The sequence below is a fragment of the Elephas maximus genome, chromosome 8 (genome assembly GCF_024166365.1).
Source record: "Elephas maximus indicus isolate mEleMax1 chromosome 8, mEleMax1 primary haplotype, whole genome shotgun sequence".
NCBI classification, from domain to species: domain Eukaryota; kingdom Metazoa; phylum Chordata; class Mammalia; order Proboscidea; family Elephantidae; genus Elephas; species Elephas maximus.
Window position 1 is genome coordinate 95,398,189 of NC_064826.1, and position 20,720 is coordinate 95,418,908.

General features: G+C 40.3%; 1 protein-coding gene across 4 annotated transcripts in view; it reads left to right on the plus strand.

Annotated features, from left to right (window-relative positions):
- The window catches only part of BMPER (BMP binding endothelial regulator), a 284,126-nt gene that overhangs the window by 53,861 nt on the left and 209,545 nt on the right, over window positions 1-20,720 (plus strand). For all 4 annotated transcript variants that reach the window (XM_049894529.1, XM_049894532.1, XM_049894530.1 and 1 more), the window contains exons 4-5: window positions 14,798-14,880; window positions 20,259-20,349. In XM_049894529.1, the coding sequence (XP_049750486.1) occupies window positions 14,798-14,880; window positions 20,259-20,349 (174 nt within the window). The remainder of the gene's footprint in view (window positions 1-14,797; window positions 14,881-20,258; window positions 20,350-20,720) is intronic.

The window sequence follows — 20,720 nt, forward strand, 5'->3', positions numbered from 1 at the left end:
TACTTTGGAAAAACTGAGGGTTCTGTTCATGACTTTTTAAGAAATATCCACTTCCATCTGTAGCCACCATAACTATCCTATGAGGTTGTTGGTTTTTTTGCCATCTTCTTCAAATAAATTTTATTTTTGTTAGACTATCACTGTGCACTCCAAACTATGGAATACATTCCAATTTTTAAAAATGCATGAATCAAACCTTAGTTGTTTGGATTCAATCCTTCGATTGCTTATTTGTTGCTTTATAGTATCAGACGCCTAAGCATAAACCCTGGTGGCATAGTGGTTCAGTGCTACGGCTGCTAACCAAAAGATCGGCGGTTTGAATTCACCAGGCGCTCCTTGGAACTTCTTTGGAGCAGTTCTGCTCTGTCCTACAGGGTCACTATGAGTCGGAATCGACTTGACGGCAACGGGTTTGGTTATTGGTTTGGTAAGGCTTAGCGTGGCTAGTGGCTAAATGTAAAGGCGTGCAGAACAGAGTTTGAACATGAATCCACAAAATCAGGCCTTAGCGGTTCAGCCATAAATCCAGCACTTTACCTTATGACACTGGTGTTCAGTCATCCCTGGGACATGATTCTCACCCTTTCACCAACTATTTTAAAGTATCACTGAAGCAGCATGTCATTTCATCAGGGACATCATTTTACTATTGAAGCTACCACTTTCTGAGCTCCTCCCATGTGCCTGGCAGAATCCAAATGAATGAGATGTGTTTTGGAATAAGACAGAAAAAACAGCTGTGTGACCTTGGCCAAGTAACTGAGCTTTTCTGAACCTTGGTTTTCTCATTTTTAAAAAACTGAGGAGAAAATGTCACCTGTCCTATGGTACTTTTTATGAGAATAAAATTAAATTGCACGTGAAAACTCCAAGCACGGTACCTCACCTATAATAAGGTGATGCTTTTAATTGTGTGTCTCTCTCTTACCTGTTGAAGGATTATTCACACAATATTCTCAAAAAAGTTTTTGGGAACTCGTCTTTGGAAATGGCCTTCATATACATTAGAAAATCAGTCTTAGGATCTCACAGGATTATCTCTCCCAATACAATAAATACTGTTTTCCTTCTTTCTCTATGTTTGCTCAGCATGGGCTGGACTTTGCCCTTTCTCCTTTGCCAGTTGAGAAGCCGTGGGTGCTGGCTGGCTGACAATGGGGTGCTGAGGGTAAAATGTTGCAATAATGATTCAGCCAGGGGAAGAGGCATCCCATATTAAGAAGTGTTTATGGCAGGAACAGATTGAACGCAGGACTGATGGGTGATGGGGTTTATATGAAAACGTTTTCTCCCTTAAAGTATTGCATGTTTCCTTTATTGTATTAATTACATTCAAAGTTTGAAAACATATTTGAATGAATAGAAGCCCAATTTATTTGTGGCTCATGGAATCTGTTTTATTACCTTAATATCAATGCCAGATATTATATGTATTATAATACTATGAAGTTAAGAGACTGTTTTTGTAAACCACAATTTCATCACTTTACAGTCTTGAATAAACACACAGATTAGAAATCCAAGTAAGTCACTCGGAGGTTTTGTGTTCCTTTATACTGGTGAGCTCACCGGACTCATGGCGACCCCATGTGCACAGAGTAGAACTGACTCCAGAGGGTTTTCAAGGCTGTGACCTTTTGGAAGCAGATCACCAGACCTGTCTTCTGAGGTGCCTGTGGGTGAGTTTGAACCAACAACTTTCCCCTGGTAGTTGAGCCCTAAATTATTTGTGCCAGCCAGGGACTGCTTGTGATCTGTATATATGTATCCTTGACATCATAATGAGTCAAAATTGACTGGACATCAACTAACGACAACAAATAGTGGTGACCCAAAAGCCCACTGCTGTTGAGTCAATTCTGACTCGTAACGACCACATAGGGTTTCCAAGGCTGCAAATCTCTATGGAAGCAGACTGCCATATCTTTCTCCCGAGGAGTCGCTGGTGGTTTCAAATCGCTGACCTTTCAGTTAGTAGTCTATGGCTTTTACTACTGTGACACCAGGGCTCGTGAATACTGGTAAAGTGAGTTGAATTTGCAAGTGATTCACTGGATTTATCTGTTATTTTTGTGTATTTGGGATTTTATTCGTAAAGTCATCAAAAATTAAGTAAATGTGTTTCTACCATTTTTTATTGTTAATTACTTAAATTCAGTCATATATTTATCTAACTCCTAATTGGAAAATGAAAGCAAAACAAAGAAAAAGCCATGACAAAGAATGTTGTGGGGATTGGTGCACACCACTGTGTAAAACTCAGTTCATGAGCCTGATTCCTTCTCTTGGGATTGAGGAAGTGGTTTGACTATAAAATTCCCATTAGCCAAAAATAAGAAAAATTGTCTGCAGGACTCATGGTAGGTATGGTTTTGAAGAGTAATAAAATCCTGTTTCAAATGAACTCCTAAGGACACAATTTAAGCCCTAGAATGGCTAGTCAGATTTTATGTTTATCCCTTTTGATTATACTTCCATATGTTTCTGGAGAACAGTGTCCGAAAGTGGTTCATTAAAAAAATTGTATTGGGCTGGGGTAATTTGGGGCTTATTGAGCAAGTCTAGGGGGTGGGCACCCTGTCTGGTGGCCTGGGAGCCTGGCAGCCCTGCCTGCTCTGCTCTCCTGGACCATGTGGCATGACTGGCTTCAAAGATCCCAAGAGTGGAGTCATTTAGGTAAATATGACTCAATTTGCACACTTATCCCTAAAAAAAAAAAAAAAAAACAAGAAAGTAGTTTGGGCAAAAGTGGATTCTAAAAAAGAAAGACACCTATGAATAGTTAAGATAAGGCTTGCACAGCCTGGAAAGGGGAGTTGGAGAAAGTGTTGATGTGTTTCTTACGTCTAACGTTCAGTAGGGGCTGGGATGCACAAGGACTTTCCTTCATTGTCTTCAACCCTAGCATGCCAGGTCCAAGGAAGGGAGGATATTAGAAGGAGACAAAATTTGTCATCTGAATTGTTCCAGGAAGGCTTTGTTGTTTCTGGAAGTGGAGTAGTGAATTGAATAAGCCCATGTCAGCCTTTCTGAGTTCTTTCTCTGTGGTTTATAGGAATAGCTGTATATTGGCACTTACTATTATTACCAGTGAAGTTGAACATTAATCTGAATAAATTAAAAGTCTGAATAATAGACTATTTTATTTGTTTTTAATGGATTTTTATTTGCTGTTTCAGTTAATACATGGATGTGGTAAAAAAAAAAAAAATCAAATAACTCTAAAGGTTTAATAACAAAACCAGCAGTTCCCCACTTCTCTCCCACTCTTCATCCTGGTCTCATAGGCGACCAATTCCAATGCTTTTAGCTATCTCTTCTGATGCCTGTCTCCATATTACTGAATAATATGCATATGTTGCTCTTTCTTGATTTATAAGTTTTAGATATTACCTATAGACTTTCTGTATAGTGGTGTTAGTTGTTGTCGAGTCACTTCTGACTCATGGCAACCCCATGTGTGCAGAGTAAAACTACCCCATAGGGTTTGGAAGCAAATTGCTCAGCCTGTCTTCTGAGGTGTCTCAGGTGTCTTTGAACTGCCAGACTTTCAGCTAGTAGTTGTGGTAGTTGAGCCCTTAACATTTTGTGCCACCCAGGGACTCCCCTATAGTGGTTGATGAGGATTATTTTAACTCTTTTGTATACTTCTCCCTTTATTGCCCCCTTTACCCTGGTATATCACGTAAGAATAGTAAGAGTAATAATAATACGGTATTAAGTACCTGCTATGTATGAAGCCCACCACCCATCTGTCAGTTTTTCATACTATGGTGGCTTGTGTGTTGCTGTGATGCTGCAGGCTATGCCACCAGTATTTCAAATACCAACAGTCTCCCATGGTGGACAGGTTTCAGTGCAGCTTCCAGACTAAGACAGACTAAGAACGGTCTTCTGAAAATTAGCCAGTGAAAACCTTATGGATCACAATAGAACATTGACTTGCTTGCTTTGGACATATCATCAGGAAGGATTAATCACTGGGGGAGGACATCATGTTTGGTGAAGTAGAGGGCTAAGGAGGGTGAGGGAGACTTTTGGTGAGATAGATTGGCATAATGGCTACAAAGACAGTTAAGAACATGCTGACAATCATAAGGACAAGGCAGTACTGGGCAATATTTCATTCTAGTGTACATAAGGTCACATGAGTGAGTGTTGACTGGCTGGCAGCTAACAACAACATGTACAGGGTACTATAAGGGACCTGGAACGTCACATGAAAGGCTAAGTGTGCATGAAGGAAGAATACAAGAGTGCAGTTACCCTGAGTGGGGAGGTTTCAAGGAAGGCTTCCCAGAGGCTATGACCTTGACCTGAGACTTGAATGAAGAGTTACCGAGGGAAGGAAGGGCAGACAGGTAACTTGCGAGGTGTTGTATATGTGGGGCATTGTGGAGGGAATAGACAAGATCTGGATTTTTTCAAGAGGGGACCAGCATGTGCAAAAGCACAGGGTGAGATATTCTGGCCATACTCAGTGGAATTCTAAGTGCAGTATGTCCAAAGCTTAGGGAGTGTCTAGGTTTTGAAGCAGCACAAACGAAGATGGGGAGGTGAGCTGAGACCAGGCCCTGGAAGTTACATAGGCTGAGAAGTTTGAATTTTATTGTACAGGTCAATGGTTTTCAGTCTCAGCCGTGCATTATGTTCCTCTTCTGCTTTCTACTTCTGGAGACTCTGATCCAGTTGGTTTGGAGAAGAAGGGTTGGGGTAGGTACTGGTCTATACCTCTGCTGTGTTGAGGCTTCAGTCATTGACTGAGTCCAAGGGTGCGAATGACATGGTAAGACCTGGGTTTTAAAAAAGTATACACCAGCAGCTGTGCAGGCTTGGAAAAAGTCCCTATCACAGCAAGTTAGACTGTCAGCATAGTTGTTGCAAGAATCCAGGTGAAAATTAGCCAACAGCTTAGCTGATGCAGTGGTGAAGTAGTAGAGGAGATGGAAAGGTAGGTGGAAGAGAGCATCTAGAAAGCTTGAGAGGGGCCTAAGAAAGAAAGTGAGATCAGTACTATGAAATGCCACAAAGAGGTCCCATAAGATGGAGACCTAGCATCCTATGGGCTGGGTACCCGAAAGGCAGGTGCAACCTCGGAGAGTGAGGTTTCAGAGGGGTGGTAAAGGCAGAAGCTGATAACTTCGGTTGAGGAACTTGAACCTGCCTTCAGAAACATTCAAGTTCATTATGTTCAGGGAAAGGTAAATAGCCCCAGGGGCCTAGGCAGAGTGCCAGAAATGAAAGGAAAGAGCTGGAAAGATAGGTTGGGACCCTGTTGTGAGGCCTTGGGTGCCAGGAGTTAAGTTATTGTTAACAAAAATAACTAGTTCTCTGCTCTTAGGCTACTGTTAACACGAAAAGTGAGAGGAGTAAGACTGGAAGGGTAAAAACTAGGCTCCAAGGCTCCTTAGAAGGCCAATGCCATTTTTTATGATCCCGATGATTTTTAACAGCTATTTTAACAGCAGAATGATGAAAATGTGTGGTATTCTCTTTCCCTTGGGATAATGTGGTCACTAAAAAAGGTCAAAACTAATAGGAAAAATGAGTTTTATTGCTTAACTGTGGATTCAATTTAGTTGTCTTCTTCCTGTTTCCGTTGCCTTTAGTTTTCTGAGTTGACTGGTTGACTAGTTGACTAGGCCAAGATTTTCTACAAGAACATGTATGTTGAAAAATACTTTGAAGTTCTTCCCCATCCAGGAAAGAATTAACATAAAAAAAGTCAAAACACATACAGAAGGAAAGTGTAGCTAGTTTAAGCTCATTTTTATATTATTTTAGATATAAAGAAGAAGTATTTTGAGTTTTGTATGTTGGTTTAAATCAGAGTTTCTCCACTTGGCTCAACTGACATTTTTGAGCTGAGTAATTCTTTGTTTGCAAATTGTAGAGTGTCTTAGTTATCTAGTGCTGCTGTAACAGAAATACTACGAGTGGGTGGCTTTAACAAACAAATTTATTTTCTCACAGTTCAGAGGCCTAGAAGTCCAAATTCAGGGCGCCAGCTCTAGGAGAAGGTCCTTGTCTCTTTTCAGCATCTGTAGGCCCAGCATTGCTTGGCTCCTAGGTGATTGTTATGGATTGAATTTTGTCCTCCCAAAGTGTATATCAGCTTGGCTAGGCCATGATTCCCAGTACTGCGTGATTGTCTGCAGTTTGTCATCTGATGTGCTGTAAATCCTACCTCTGTGGTTCGAATCCACCAGGCACTCCTTGGAAACTCTATGAGGCAGCTCTACTCTGTTCTATAGGGTTGCTATGAATCAGAATCAACTCCACGGCACCGGTTTTTTTTTTTTTTTTTATGATGTTACTGAGGCAGGATTAGAGGCAGCTATGTTACTGAGTCAGGACTCAATCTACAAGATTAGGTTGTATCTTAAGTCAATCTCTTTTGAGATATAAAAAGAGAGATATAAGCAGAGAGACAGGGAGACCTCATGACACCAAGAATGAAGAACCAGGAGGGGAGTGCATCCTTTGGACTCGGGTTCCCTGCACTGAGAAGTTGAGAGACCCAGGGGAAGACTGATGACAAGGACCTCCACCAGAGCTGACAGAAAGAGAAAGCCTTCCCCTAGAGCTGGCGCCCTCAATTTGGACTTCTAGTCTCCTAGACTGTGAGAGAATAAATTTTTCTTTGTTAAAGCCATCTGCTTATGATATTTCTGTTGCAGCAGCACTAGATGACTAAGACAGTGGTCTTCATGTAGCATGGCATCTCTCTTCCTCCTTCTCAGCTTAATTTCTTACTTGCTTACTCTGTTCCTTTATAGCTCAAAAGAGATTGACATAAGACATACCCTACAGTAATACTGTCTCATTAACTTAACAAAGAAAACCCACTCCCAAACGGGATTATAACCAAACCAAACCAAACCAAACCCACAGTTGATTCTGACTCATAGTGATCCTGTAGGACAGAGTAGAACTGCCCAGAGGGTTTCCAAGGCTGTAATCTTTACCAAAACAGACTGCTACATCTTTCTCCTGCGGAGGGACTGGTGGTTTTGAACCACTGACCCTTTGGTTAGCAGCCGAGCACTTAACCACTGCAACAACAGAGCAGTTAGGATTTACAACATATATTTTTGGAGGAGCCAATTCAATCCATAACATCGGGTGTTTAGCAGCACGCCTGGACTTTACTCACTAGATACCAGTAGCGTCACCCCCCACCCAGTCATGACAATCAAAATATCTTCTGTCATTGCCACAAATCTCCAGGGTGGGGAAAAGGCAAAAATCACCCTTAATTGAGAACTATTGGTTTAAATACATTGTTGTGAATTTATCAGAAAATAACCACTTCCTCCTGCTGTATTACCGATGATTTTATTGAAATTTGTGGAATTTCAAGAGCTTTTTATCACCAGAAGAAGCTAATAAATGTTTATAAATTCCTTTGTAGAAAATTTTAACAAGTATTTAAAGCAAAAAGAAAAGCTCCTTTATGTATTTACCTCCAAGGGAGAAAGGTTTACAGCCTTGGAAATCCTATGGGACAGTTCTACTCTGTCCTTTAGGGTCACTGTCAGTCAGAATCGAGTTGTGGCAAACAGATTTGCTTCTGTTTTGGTATGTGTTTACCCAGCCATTTCTCTACCCCATCTACTTACTCTTTTAGTTACCAGATATGCTATCATTTACTTTTCTAAGGACTAAACCTGTTGCTGTCAAGTTGATTCTGACTCACGGTGACCCCATAGGACAGGGAAGAACTGCCCCATAGGGTTTCCAAGGTGTGGCTGGTGGATTCGAGCTGCTGACTTTTCGGTTAGCAGCCTTAGCTCACTGTAGCTCTCAACCACTGTGCCCCCAGGGCTCCAACAGTATTGGCTTTTTTCCTGGGCTGTTGAAATCCTCAATGCAAAAGATATTATGCTGAATTAGAAAATGCTCAAATAATACTACCAGTTAGTTTATACCTGGATGTGAAAATGTAGATTTCATATAGAATTAGAAGTAGTATTGGTTTTGTGCCTAATTCTTTCTAATTCTGAGCAAGCCACCTTAATTTTCTGGGCAAATTTTCCCATCTGTAAAATGCAGGAGATAAGCTTTATTACTTGTAAGATTGCTTTTACTTCTAAACTTCTAAGATTGAAATATTTTTATTGTCTCTTGAGGTTCTTTCCCCCTCCCCCACAGATATCCCCCAGTGCATTTCTCCCCAAAATGTGCTCTGCAGGCCTCTAATGAACCATGGACCATGATTCTGGTCTACAATGAGATAAGTACAGAAATGGACAGTAAAAATTAGAGACTTCCTTATAATTGGACAGAGTCATTCTAGTTACATATAATAATTAAAAGGGCTAATTATTATTTTTTTTATTGTGCTTTAAGTGGAAGTTTACAAATCAAGTCAATCTCTCATACAAAAATTTATATGCACCTTGCTGTGTACTCCTAGTTGCTCTCCTCCTAATGAGACAGCACACTCCTTCTCCCCACCCTGTATTCCCCATGTCCAGTCAGCCAGCTTCTGTCCCCCTCTGCCTTCTCATCTCCCCTCTAGACAGGAGCTGCCAACATAGTCTCAGGTATCTACTTGAGCCAAGAAGCTCACTCCTCACCAGCATCATTTTCTGTCTTTATAGTCCAGTCCAATCTCTGTCTGAAGAGTTGGTTTTGGGAATGGCTCCAATCTTGGCTAACAGAAGATCTGGGGACCATGACCTCCGGTGTCCTTCTAGTCTCAGTCAGACCATTAAGTCTGGTCTTTTTACGAGAATTTGCTCTTCATCCCACTGTTCTCTTGTTCCATCAGGGATTCTCTGTCGTGTTTCCTGTCAGGGCAGTCATCAGTTGTAGCCGGGTACCAACTAGTTCTTCTGGTCTCAGGCTGATGTAGTCTCTGATTTATGCAATACTTTCTGTCTCTTGGGCTCATAATTACCTTGTGTCTTTGGTGTTCTTCATTCTCCTTTGCTCCAAGTGGGTTGAGACCAATTGATGCATCTTAGATGGCCACTTGCTAGCATATAAGACCCCAGGTGCCACTCACCAAAGTGGAATGCAGAATGTTTTCTTAATAGATTTTATTATGCTGATTGACCTAGATGTCCCCTGAAACTATGGTCCCCAGATCCCCACCCCTGCTGCTTCGAAGTGTTCGTTTTATTCAGGAAACTTCTTTGCTTTTGGTTTAGTCCAGTTGTGCTGACCTCTGCTGTATTGTGTGTTGCCTTTCTCTTCACCTAAAATAGCTCTTATCTACTGTCTAATTAGTGAATAGTCCTCTCCCTCCCTCCCTCCCCACCCTCGAAGCCATCAAAAAATATTTTCTTCTGTGTTTAAACTCTTTCTTGAGGTCTTATAATAGTGGCCTCATACAATATTTGTCCTTTTGCAACTGACTAATTTCCCTCAGCATAATGCCTTCCAGGTTCCTCCATGTTATGAAATGTTTCACAGATTCCTCACTGTTCTTTATCGATGTGTAGTATTCCATTGTGTGAATATACCATAACTTATTTATCCATTTATCCATTGATAGGCACCTTGGTTGCTTCCATCTTTTTGCTATTGTAAACAGTGCTGCAATGAACATGGGTATGCATATATCTGTTAGTGTAAAGGCTCTTATTTCTCTACAATATATTCCAAGGAGTGGGATTGCTGGATTGCATGGTAATTCTATTTCTAGCTTTTTAAGGAAGCACCAAGTTGATTTCCAAAGTGGTTGTACCATTTGACATTCCCACCAGCAGTGTAGAAGTGTTCCAGTCTCTCCACAACCTCTCCAACTGTTATTGTTTTGTGTTTTTTGGATTAATGCCAGCCTTATGGGAGTGAGATGGTAACTCATTGTAGTTTTGATTTGCATAAAAAGGCTAATTATTTTGGCTTAGTCTTTTAAATTTCATTTTTCTAGCAATTTATTTTTATTCTATTGTACAGAGGTAATCCACGTTGGACTGGGAAACCGAAAACCTGTTTTATCACTATAGGTACTTTGAGAGGCACTGCTTTAGTGTATGATGGAATATTTTCCCTGCCCCTCTTTCCACCCCAGCTAACAGGAGATATAGGATATATTGATCCTCTTAGGTTTAAATAGAAAGAGAGGGAATATATTGCCTGTAAGCCCTATAAAAAAAATATATATAGCAGCATAAAATTGGTCTTAAATAAAATTTATTATAAAGAAATTTGCTTACTGAAGATAAGAGGTCATATTTGAGATTCTCCTCAGTTGTATATATGTTACTGAGTCTTCACGTAGCTCTTGTTAATGTTGTACGTTAAGATTTTTATTGTAAATCAGCAAGTGTTGGCAAGAATGTGGAGAAACTGGAACCCTCGTCTATTATTGGTGGAGATATAAAATGGTGCAGCCACTGTGGAGAACAGTTTGATGGTTCCTTAAAAAGTTAAACATAGAATTACCATATAATCTAGAAATTCCATTCCTAGGTATATACCCAAAAGAAATGAAAGCAAGGACTCAAACAGATACTTGTATATCAGTGTTAATTGAAGCATTATTTATAACAGTCAAAAGGTGGAAACAATTCAAATCTTCATCCACAAATGAATATGCAAAATGTGGTATATACATAGAATGGAATATTATTCAGGCATAGAGAGAAATGAAGTTCTGATATGTGCTATGGCATGAATCAGTTTGACATTATGCTAAGTGCAATAAGTCAGACACAAAAGGACGAATATTGTATGATTCCATTTATATGAAATATCTAGAATAGGCAAATGCATAGAGATAGAAGTTTACTAGTGGTTACCAGTGGTTACCTGGGTGAATGAAAGAGTTATTACTTAAGGGGTATTGAGTTTCTCTTTGAGGTGACAAAATATTTCTGAAATAGATAGTGGTGATGGTTCTGCAACGTGATGAATGTAATGTCATTGAACTGTACTCTCAAAAATAGTTAAAATGGCAATTTTAGTTATATATATATATCCAAAAAAAACCCCAAACCAAACCTATTGCCGTTGAGTTGATTCTGACTTATAGTAACTTTATGGGACAGAGTGGAACTACCCCATAGGGTTTCCAAGGAGCAGCTGGTAGATTCTAACTGCTGACCTTTTGGTTAGCAGCTGAACACTTAACCACTGCACCACCAGGGCTCCATATATATGTGTGTGTATATATATATATACATAATATAAATATAAAATAATGAAATTAAAATTAAAAATAAAAAAGATAACCTGTTTATCTTAGAACGTGAGCCCCAAGGGCAGTGAAAATGTCCTTTCTTTAATTAGTCTTATCCCCAAGAATCCCTTACATATGAAATCCACTATAATGATGCTTGGTGTACTGAAGTCTCCATAACTAGCTGACACTGGTGAAGGACGATGAAGAAGGAAAGGTATGGATTACATTTGCTAAAGAGATTATCCTAGCTGTTTTAGAATCTATTCAGTCATTCAGATTTAACAAACATCTGGTAAGATCTATTCTATGGACTTGGGTATGGTAGAAGCAATGAAGCACTTCACAATCTGACCTTGGTCTGACTTTCCAATATTACTGCCCAAGCTTTCTTTACATGTTAAAATATGGTAGAGGATACAGCTTTCCAACTGACATTTATTTGAAGCAGGAAACGTTGTTGGGTTCTCTGTGCTGTGGATCTGTTATTCCTATACCTTTCTATCCCGTATAGAATGGAATAACTTAGAAAGCCGCGTCCTGCTTCAGGGACGCCTTTGCACATGACCTGGTAGTGCTTAGGAACAATCTCTTGGCTGGCAGCTCCTCCCTGGCCTACATGGCTTTTTTAGTATGCTCCCTCCTCCAAAGTAAGAAGGCAAGATCTTTGCTTGCCCTATGAGCAACATAAAATCACCCTTTCTTCCAGTTTTTTAATCCAGATGACGAAAATATATAACATATTTGGAAACTCCACTGGCAGACTTGGCAGGCGTTTCATATTTACTTGGACTTAACATGAATTGGATTTGGTTCTCTGATTTCCCCGCCTTCATCTCTTGGAACAAGTTATTTATTATCTGAGTGAGTCTGTTAGTGGATCAGACATGCGCACGGCACGTCTATTGTAAGTGTGTTTGCTTGGTAAGATTTATGCTAGCCCAAATTGTTCTATATTGGCTTTCTTTGTTGAAAATTTACTCTATTTGTTCTTGGTTTGGCCTAAGTATTCGTAGTGTGCTAGGGCTTCCTGTGGTTAAACATTTTATCTCTGTAACACTTCATGCGAAGGAAATTAAAAATATATGTAGTGAAAGCATTTTCCTGATAGGTCTCCAATCAGCTGTGTACTTTAGTAATTTGATTTGTGGGAACTGGAGAGCATAATATTACTGAACTTTTTTTTGATCATTCACAATTTTCTGGGAATTGAGATCATGGTTCCAAGTTTATGGAAACATCTATTGAAATTTTCCTAAGTCCTCTGTCACTCTGCTTGCAGGTATTAAAAGGTTTTTTTTTTTTTTAATTGTGCTTTAAGTTAAAGTTTACCATTCAAGTTAGTTTCTTATACAAAAATTGATACACACATTGTTATATGACCCTAGTTGCTCTCCCTGTGATGTGACGGCACACTCTTCTCCACCCTGTATTTCCCGTGTCCATTGAACCAGCTCCTGTCCCTCTCTGCCTTCTCATGTCACTGGACAGGAGCTGCCCATTTAGTCTTGTTTATCTACTTGAGCTAAGAAGCACACTCTTCATGAGTATCATTTTATGTCTTATAGTCCAGTCTAATCTTTGTCTGAAGAGTTGGCTTCGGGAATGAAAGAGTTGGTTTAGTTTTGGGCTAACAGAGAGTCTGGGGGCCATGTCTTCTGAGGTCCCTCCAGTCACAGTCAGACCATTAAGTCTGGTCTAAAAGGATTCAGGGAGGGAGGTCAGTCCCCTCTCTGTATCTTTGATAAGAAAAACTGATGTGAATTGAGGTTGATTGGATTTTCAGAAGTCACCATTGGTACAAAGAGTCAGTTCCTTTTGTTTCTGCATTGTCCTATGTGTGTATTACTGATTCCATGCTCCTTGGGCTGAGAAATCCAGACTATAATTGAGAAGACCCTTTGCCTAAAGGGCACTTAAGAATGTAATATACAATGACTAGAGGCAAAGTTAAGGAGTCCTGGTGGCTCAATGGTTAAGCACTCAGCTGCTGACCAAAAGGTTGGCAGTTTGAACCTACTAGTGGCTCTGCCAGAGAAAAGACCTGGCAATCTGCTCTCGTCATGTCAGTTCCAACTCATAGCGACCCTGATAATATGTCCAAAATATGTGAGACGAAGTCTTCCCACTCTTGCTTCTAAGGAACATTCTGGCTGTACTTCTTCCAAGACAGATTTTTTGTTCTTCTGGCAGTCCGTGGTATATTCAACATTCTTCACCAACACCATAATTCAAAGGCATCAATTCTTGTTTGGTCTTCCTTATACGTTTTCCAGCTATCACATGCGTATAGGCAACTGAGAACATCATGGCTTGGGTCAGGTGCACCTTAGTTCTCAAAGTGACATCTTTGTTTTTTAGCACTTAAAAGAGGTCTTCTGTAGCAGATTTGCCCAATGTAACATGTCGTTTGGTTTCTTGACTGCTGCTTCCACGGGTGTTGATTGTAGATCCAAATAAAATGAAATCCTTGACCACTTCAGTATCTTCTCTGTTTATCGTGATGTTGCTTATAGGTCCGGTTGTGAGGATTTTTGTTTTCTTTATGTTGAGGTGTAATCCATACTGAAGGCTGTAGTCTTTATGGCCTGGGAAACCCTATGGGGCAATTCTACTCTGTCATATAGGGTCACTATGATTTGGAATCGATTTGATGGCACACGACAACAGAGGCATATTTAAGTGCATCTTACCAGAAGTGTAACCCATGGAATCAAGCTCTTCGGCTATGATCTTTCCACTGCAATTTCTGTGGTTCTTTTTAGAATGACTTAAGCTAATTGACTTGTTTCCTCTTTTTAGTATCTCTGGCCTTTGACTTCTGTTTTGCCAGTGACTTAGGATAGGTTCTGTCTGACTAAAGAATTAACATATGATGTGGTTAAGAACTCGTCTGCTAACCAAAAGGTCGCCAGTATGACTCTACCAGCAGCTCCTTGGAAACCCTATAGGGGAGTTCTATTCTGTCCTTTAGGATTGCTATGAGTTGGAATCAACTCAATGGCAATGGGTTTGGCTAACAGGAATCCATATGTTGTTAGTTTCAGACTTGCTTAATCTAATTCACTACCTAAACGTAAAGGTAAAATAAAAGTGAAATACGAGATCACAGCCCTTAGAGCTTGGAGACAAGTCTTAGAAGATTGCATCTGGTGAAGACGTAGCTTGTCAAGAGTCTTACATGGTTATAGAATTAAAAAAAAAAAAATCAATTCCTAGGTTTTAATTTTCTCCTTTTATTTTCCACCATATTTAAACTCCTCTCTTGAGCTTCAGAAATTTTGAGTTCATTTGGTCTTATGTAAGACCCTCTCTCATAACGGGTATCTCTAGCTCTGACACTCCTCACAATTCATTAGGTGCAAATAGTCATGAGAGTGTGCATTTTTGGCTCAGAGAGATCATTAGTCTATGGTTTTCAATCTGAATATATAGTCAGCGAGGTTAATCTCCCTCTCAGAAGTGGCCAAAGAATTAGAGTAAGCGAATGCCAACTGGATATTTATAAGGCTTAGTAGTGTTTTGGGGGAAAGTAGCCAAGAAGCATCGTAGCTTCTGTGATTGCTAATCCTGGCTTAGAGAATATAACTTTTTGCTCCAAAGATAAAGGAAACCCAGATTCATTCTGTCTTTCTTCCTGCTTCTGTATTTCCTGTCTAGGTTGCAGCTATGAAGGAAATAATTATAACAGCTCCTTCAAATGGCAAAGCCCTGCTGAACCCTGTGTTCTGCGCCAGTGCCAGGTAATTTCCAGCTATTTTATTCTACATTAAAATGGATTCATGGCCTTTCTCAGAATTTCCCTACAGAGGACATAAGACCAAAACAAAAAAAAAAGCAAATAAATAAATAAAATAAGAAGCAAATAACCAACTGTATCCTTGTATGTATTTATTGTGACAGTCACCATACTGAGACAAGTACACTTAGAAATATTTTATAGGACGTGGCTTCAGAAACACATGGTGGAATTGTTCACCATTGTTAAATTGTGCCTGGAAAAAACACTGGTAAGATGCATATGTCCTTGGGGAAAATTCACGTCTTCCTGTGAAGTCAACTTTGAGCAAAACATGAATTCCTGTTAGCAGAAAAGAGGTATTATTGTTCGAGGATATATGTTTTCCTTCTTTAATTTAGAAACAGTTTGAACTGGAGCCAATCTGTAAGCTGTATTAAATCTAAGCAATTAGTATACTGTAACCTCAATGATTTCAACCTGACAAAGTTAAGAACAGTTTGGCTCCTAAGGAGTGTGCTGGGGCTGATCCTTGCTGATTCTCTGCAAAAAGCAGGAATTCCACATGGCTGTAATTGCTACAAACCCTGGTGGCATAGTGGTTAAGTGCTATGTTTGCTAACCAAAATGTTGGTAGTTTGAATCCACCAGGGACTCCTTGAAAACTCTATGGGGCAGTTCTACCCTGTCTTATAGGGTCACTATGAGTTGGAATTGACTCGATGCCAACGTTTTTTTTTTTTTTTTGGTAATTGCTACAGGTCTTAAACATGGCAAGATAAATCAAAGGAGGAAAATGAAGAACTTAAATTCTGGAAATCTGTTTCTTATCTCTATAGGAATACTCTTTTTGTTTTTTAAATGCTCATCGAATTTTGACATGATGTAAAAATTTTCCTCTGTATAGAAGACGCTGTTAAATCTGTTTTACCCAGTCCCATTTTATATGCAAGGTAATGCATTTGCATTTAAAGAAGGCCAAAAGATTAATAAAACAGTGGCTATTTCACTGAGATCTTATCTAAAGCATATTGACACTTGGTTTATTGAAATCTGCATTTAATGTAGAAGTGTTCTTCTTATATGCCCAAGGTAGGCGTGTCATTCATAAGACCTTGAATTGTTTATTCAGTAAAAATACCCAGCTTATTTATATGGTAAATCTAAGTTCTTTAAGAAAATAGGCAGTAGAAAGAATAGATATGAACAGTAGATTCATTGTATCCATAAATATTTGCTGAATTTGGTACTAAATGTAACCAGCCTTAAAGAACAAACGGACGAGAGAAATGAGTTTTAATGAGATCAAAAGTCCATAATCATTCCAAAATTTCTACCACTGCCACCCATACCCTGCCTCTTGACCACTGAAATTTCCACTTTTTGGTAAAGGTACTCTGAAAGCCATGGTCAGTGTCTTTTAAACAAGACAAGTTCATGCGCTTTGGGGTCTTTTAAACTACCGACCTTTTGGTTAGCAGCTGTAACACTTAACTACTATGCCACCAGGGTTTCCTCTGGAGTCTAGTATAGTATTTTTATGCAACAGTCAGAGGTCCAGAAGAGCCTCAGGTTGCGTGAACCAGTGGTGGGTTTTGCTACCTTTGTATGAATCTGTCATGGATTGAATTGTGTCCCCCCAAAATATCTGTCAATTTGGCTAGGCTATGATTCCCAGTATTGTGTGATTTTCTACCATTTTGTCGTCTGATGTGATTTTCCTATGTGTTGTAAATCCTACATCTATGATGTTAATGAGGTGGGATTATAGGCAGTTTTTTTATGTTATTGAGGCAGAACTCAATCTACAAGATTAGGTTGTATCTTAAGTCAATCTTTTTTGAGATACAAAAGAAAGAGATGAGCAGAGAGACAGGGGAGACTTCATACTACCAAGAAAGCAGTGCCGGGAGCAGAGCACGTCCTTTGGACTCAGGTCCCGGCACTGAGAAGCTCCTGGACTGAGGAAGATTGATGACAAGGACCTTTCCCCAGAGCTGACAGAGAGAGAAACTCTGGAGCTGTTACCCCGAATTTGAACTTCTAGCCTCCTAGACTGTGAGAGAATAAATTTCTCTTTGTTAAAGCCATCCACTTGTGGTATTTCTATTATAACAGCACTAGATGACTAAGGCAGGAACCTTTGTTTAAATTAAATGGAAACTATCGTCTGGGAGGGACTATTTTGTTGATCAAATAATACATTAAACTGTTATTCCTTGTAAGCACTGAAACTCCTATTTGCCTATCATCTTTGATCACTAGCCATGAAGACGCAAGGCCCAGAGATAATGATGCAGGAGTATGGGATTATTATCAGAAGGTATCTAAAAGTCCAGCAATCCTGGGCACAGGAAATACAGAACTGTAGATTGAGAGAAAGCGGTGTTACCTACTAAAGACAAACTTGTCTTTTTTTCCTCTTCCCTTCTTTAAACCACTTTGCCTAAGCCTTGCTACCTGGTATAACAATATCATTTCAGTCAATAACCATAAAAGCAAATCTCTGCTAAGATAGTTACACAAAACTGCTCTTCTGCTCAGCTGATGCCTTCATCCCTCTGCTTACACTCTTCCTTCTTTAGGGAGTGGAGCCTCATCTGAGAGTGCAGGAAATGAATAACTGTTTACTGCTACCTCTCAGGGAAATTTCCATGTGAGAAGCTTGTCTTAGTCAGCTAGTGCTGCTATAGCAGAAATACCACAAGCAGGTGGCTTTAACAAAGAGAAATTTATTCTCTCACAGTCTAGGAGGCTGGAAGTCCGAATTCAGGGTGTCGGCTCCAGGGGAGGGCTTTCTCTCTCTGTTGGCTCTCGGGAAAGGTCCTTGTCATCAGTCTTTCCCTGGGTCTAGGAGTTTCTCAGTGCAGGGTCCCCGGGTCCAAAGGGCATGCTTCGCTCCTGGCTCTTCATTCTTGGTAGTAGGACGTCCCTCTCTGCTCGCTTCTTTCTTTTATATCTCAAAAGAGATTGACTCAAGATACAACCTCACGCTGTAGATTGAGTCCTTGCTGATTAACACAACTGCCTCTTATCCTGCTTCTTTAATGTCATAGAGGTTAGGATTTACAACACATAGGAAAATCATATCAGATCACAAAATAGTGGACAATCACACAATATTGGGAAACATGGCCTAGCCAAGTTGATAAACATTTTAGGGGGACATGATTCAATCCATAACAAGGCTCCTCTGCAGAATGACACAACTGCAACCTCTTTTTCCGTGCTCCTTTCTTTTCAGGGCACACAATCCATAACAGAGGAGACAGTATTGTGCAGTGGTAAAATATGAGCTCTGCCACTCACTTACTTTGTCACTTAACCTCTCTGAGCCTCCCTTTTATCCTCAGTAAAATGGGAATCCACTGCCCATCCATCAGTTTGTTGTGTTATGGTAGCTTGCGTGTTGCTGTGATGCTGGAAGCTACGCCAGTGGTATTTCAACTACCAGGAGGGTCACCTATGGTGGACAGGTTTCAGTGGAGCTTTCAGGCTAAGACAGACTAGGAAGAAGGGCCTGGCAATCTACATCTGAGACTTAGTCAATGAAAACTTACGGATTAAAAAGAGAACATTGACTCACTTGCTTTGGAGAGAACATCAGGAGAGAACAATCACCAGAGGAAGACATTGTATTTGGCGAAGTAGAGGGCCTATGAGGACCAGGAGCCTTTTGGTAAGATGGGTTGGCACAGTAGCCACAACAGTGGACTTGAACATGCTGGTGATCGTGAGGGTGATGCAGGATGGGATAATGCATCATTTTGTTGTACATAGAGTCGCATGGGCCGAAGTCAACTCAACAACAGCTATCTATCTATGTAAAATGGGAATAGTACTATAAGAGAGTAGCTGTAAGCAATAAGTGAGACAGTCATTAAAAATGCATCTGGTAGAGTGCCTGCATGTACTCTGTACAACTAGGTGCCAGGTAAATAACAGCTGGCCTCATGCTTTGGCCTATTTCCATTTGAGTTGAATTGTACTTTTTTACTTATAGTCTTCTACCAAAGGAGCTTTGATGCCTTTCCTAAAATGGTGAAACATTTGCCTTTATTTTCCCACTTTTACTTTCTTAGTGGAAGAGGAAGGTCTGAAGATCAGAGACAGGGAATTCACGCAGAGAACTAACCTGAATCCTCAATCTGGGTTGCAGATCCTCAAGGAAAATCGATCTTGGGCCACAGCTTTTTGCATCGCTTCAGTTACATACCCAAGGCACGGGTCCTTTATGTTGTGTATTGGTGACATTTTGGCATTGTTTTTTCTTTCCCAAATGTGATACCAAACCAGACCCGTTGTGTCTATCCCAACTAATAGCGACACTATAGGACAGAGTAGAACTGCCCGGTAGAGTTTCCAGGGATCACCTGATAGATTTGAACTGCCAGCCTTTTGGTTAGCAGCTTAACTACTACACCACCAGGGTTTCCAGACACAGACCACAATACATCCTCCTGGTAGTGGAAGCCTCAGGCCTGACAGAGAGGAAGACATTTAGGATATAAACTTTCTTGTTGGTTTGAGACCACGTGATAGCAGACAAAATGAAGAAAATTACATAATTGCCAAAATATTTATTACGTTTTTTTTTTTCCAGCCTGTGCCACCTCCTCCCCTTGAAACAAAGTTAAATGAACAAGGGAAAACACAAATCCATTCACAAAATGGGTAGAGAATATGTGGAAAACTGTTCAAAGGCCAACTATGAAAATTAATTTAAAAAATGTATTCATTGATATTAAAATGATTAAAGTCCTGAGATCAGTTTGCAAATCACTCCCTTGATTTCCTTCTTAAGACCTAAAGTCTTCATTTGGTGGTTGAGGAAACTGAGAACCAAGTCAATTAAACAAACCTTGTTATGTGGCAGGCACTACGTGGTGGGGCGAAATTTCCAAGGCTGCAGAACTGGTCTATAATTGTTAGAAGGATGGTAAGGACCTGGCTTCCAGTTGCCAGCCTGGGGTATTATGCATTGTACTCTGTGCCTCATAATTAATGGCTGAGAGTATAATAAGAATTTTAGAAATACAGTAAGTATTAAAAAGATTTAAAAATTGTGGATGGATATCTAGACTACATCAGGTACTGACTCTAACAGCCAGAAGATAGATTTAAAAAATGGGGGCCAAGGAGAAAGAGTGAGAACAGGAAGAAGACCAAAGACGATGACAGGATTTGCGACCTGTGTTCTCAATCTTCATTTGGGGTGAGGTGGGGGGCGAGCTTGCCTCATTTACCTTTGGGTGTGGTCCCTCCCCACCTTTTCACTTTTTGTGTAAAGGCTCTTCTATAAGCTTGGTTATCTTCCAGAAGTGAATAACTGCTTCAGCAGGGACTCTGGGCTGACTTTGCTTGTGGGGTTCTGTTTTTCAGGAAGGCGTTGTCACAGAGTCTGAGGTGCGGTGTGTTGTTCACTGTAAAAACCCTTCCAGGCATCTGGGAACGTGCTGCCCCACATGTCCAGGTAATGTTCTTGGGAAGGAAAAGACTAGAAGGTTTCCAGTTCAGGACGATACTATGGAAATCTGTAAGTTCTCTCAAGAATGCTTGATTCTCCCACGACCACACTAGAATTTTCTTCACTTTGTGTCCTGTACCTAAATGCATTTAGAGTGCAAACTCCTTTGCGTAGACATGCCCTGCCCACCCCCTCGGTGTGCCCCGTGTGAATGCAATGTGCTGTAGGTCTTGGCATGAGGATTCTGCAGGCTCCAGAGGCCTGGTTTCCACTCCACAGGGCTACAGGTAACGCTTATTTTGGAAGGAAAGGCTGTGGCTTTCCCTTACTTCCAGAAATGTCTTTTTACTGCTTTATATTGCAATACCTTGGCCAGA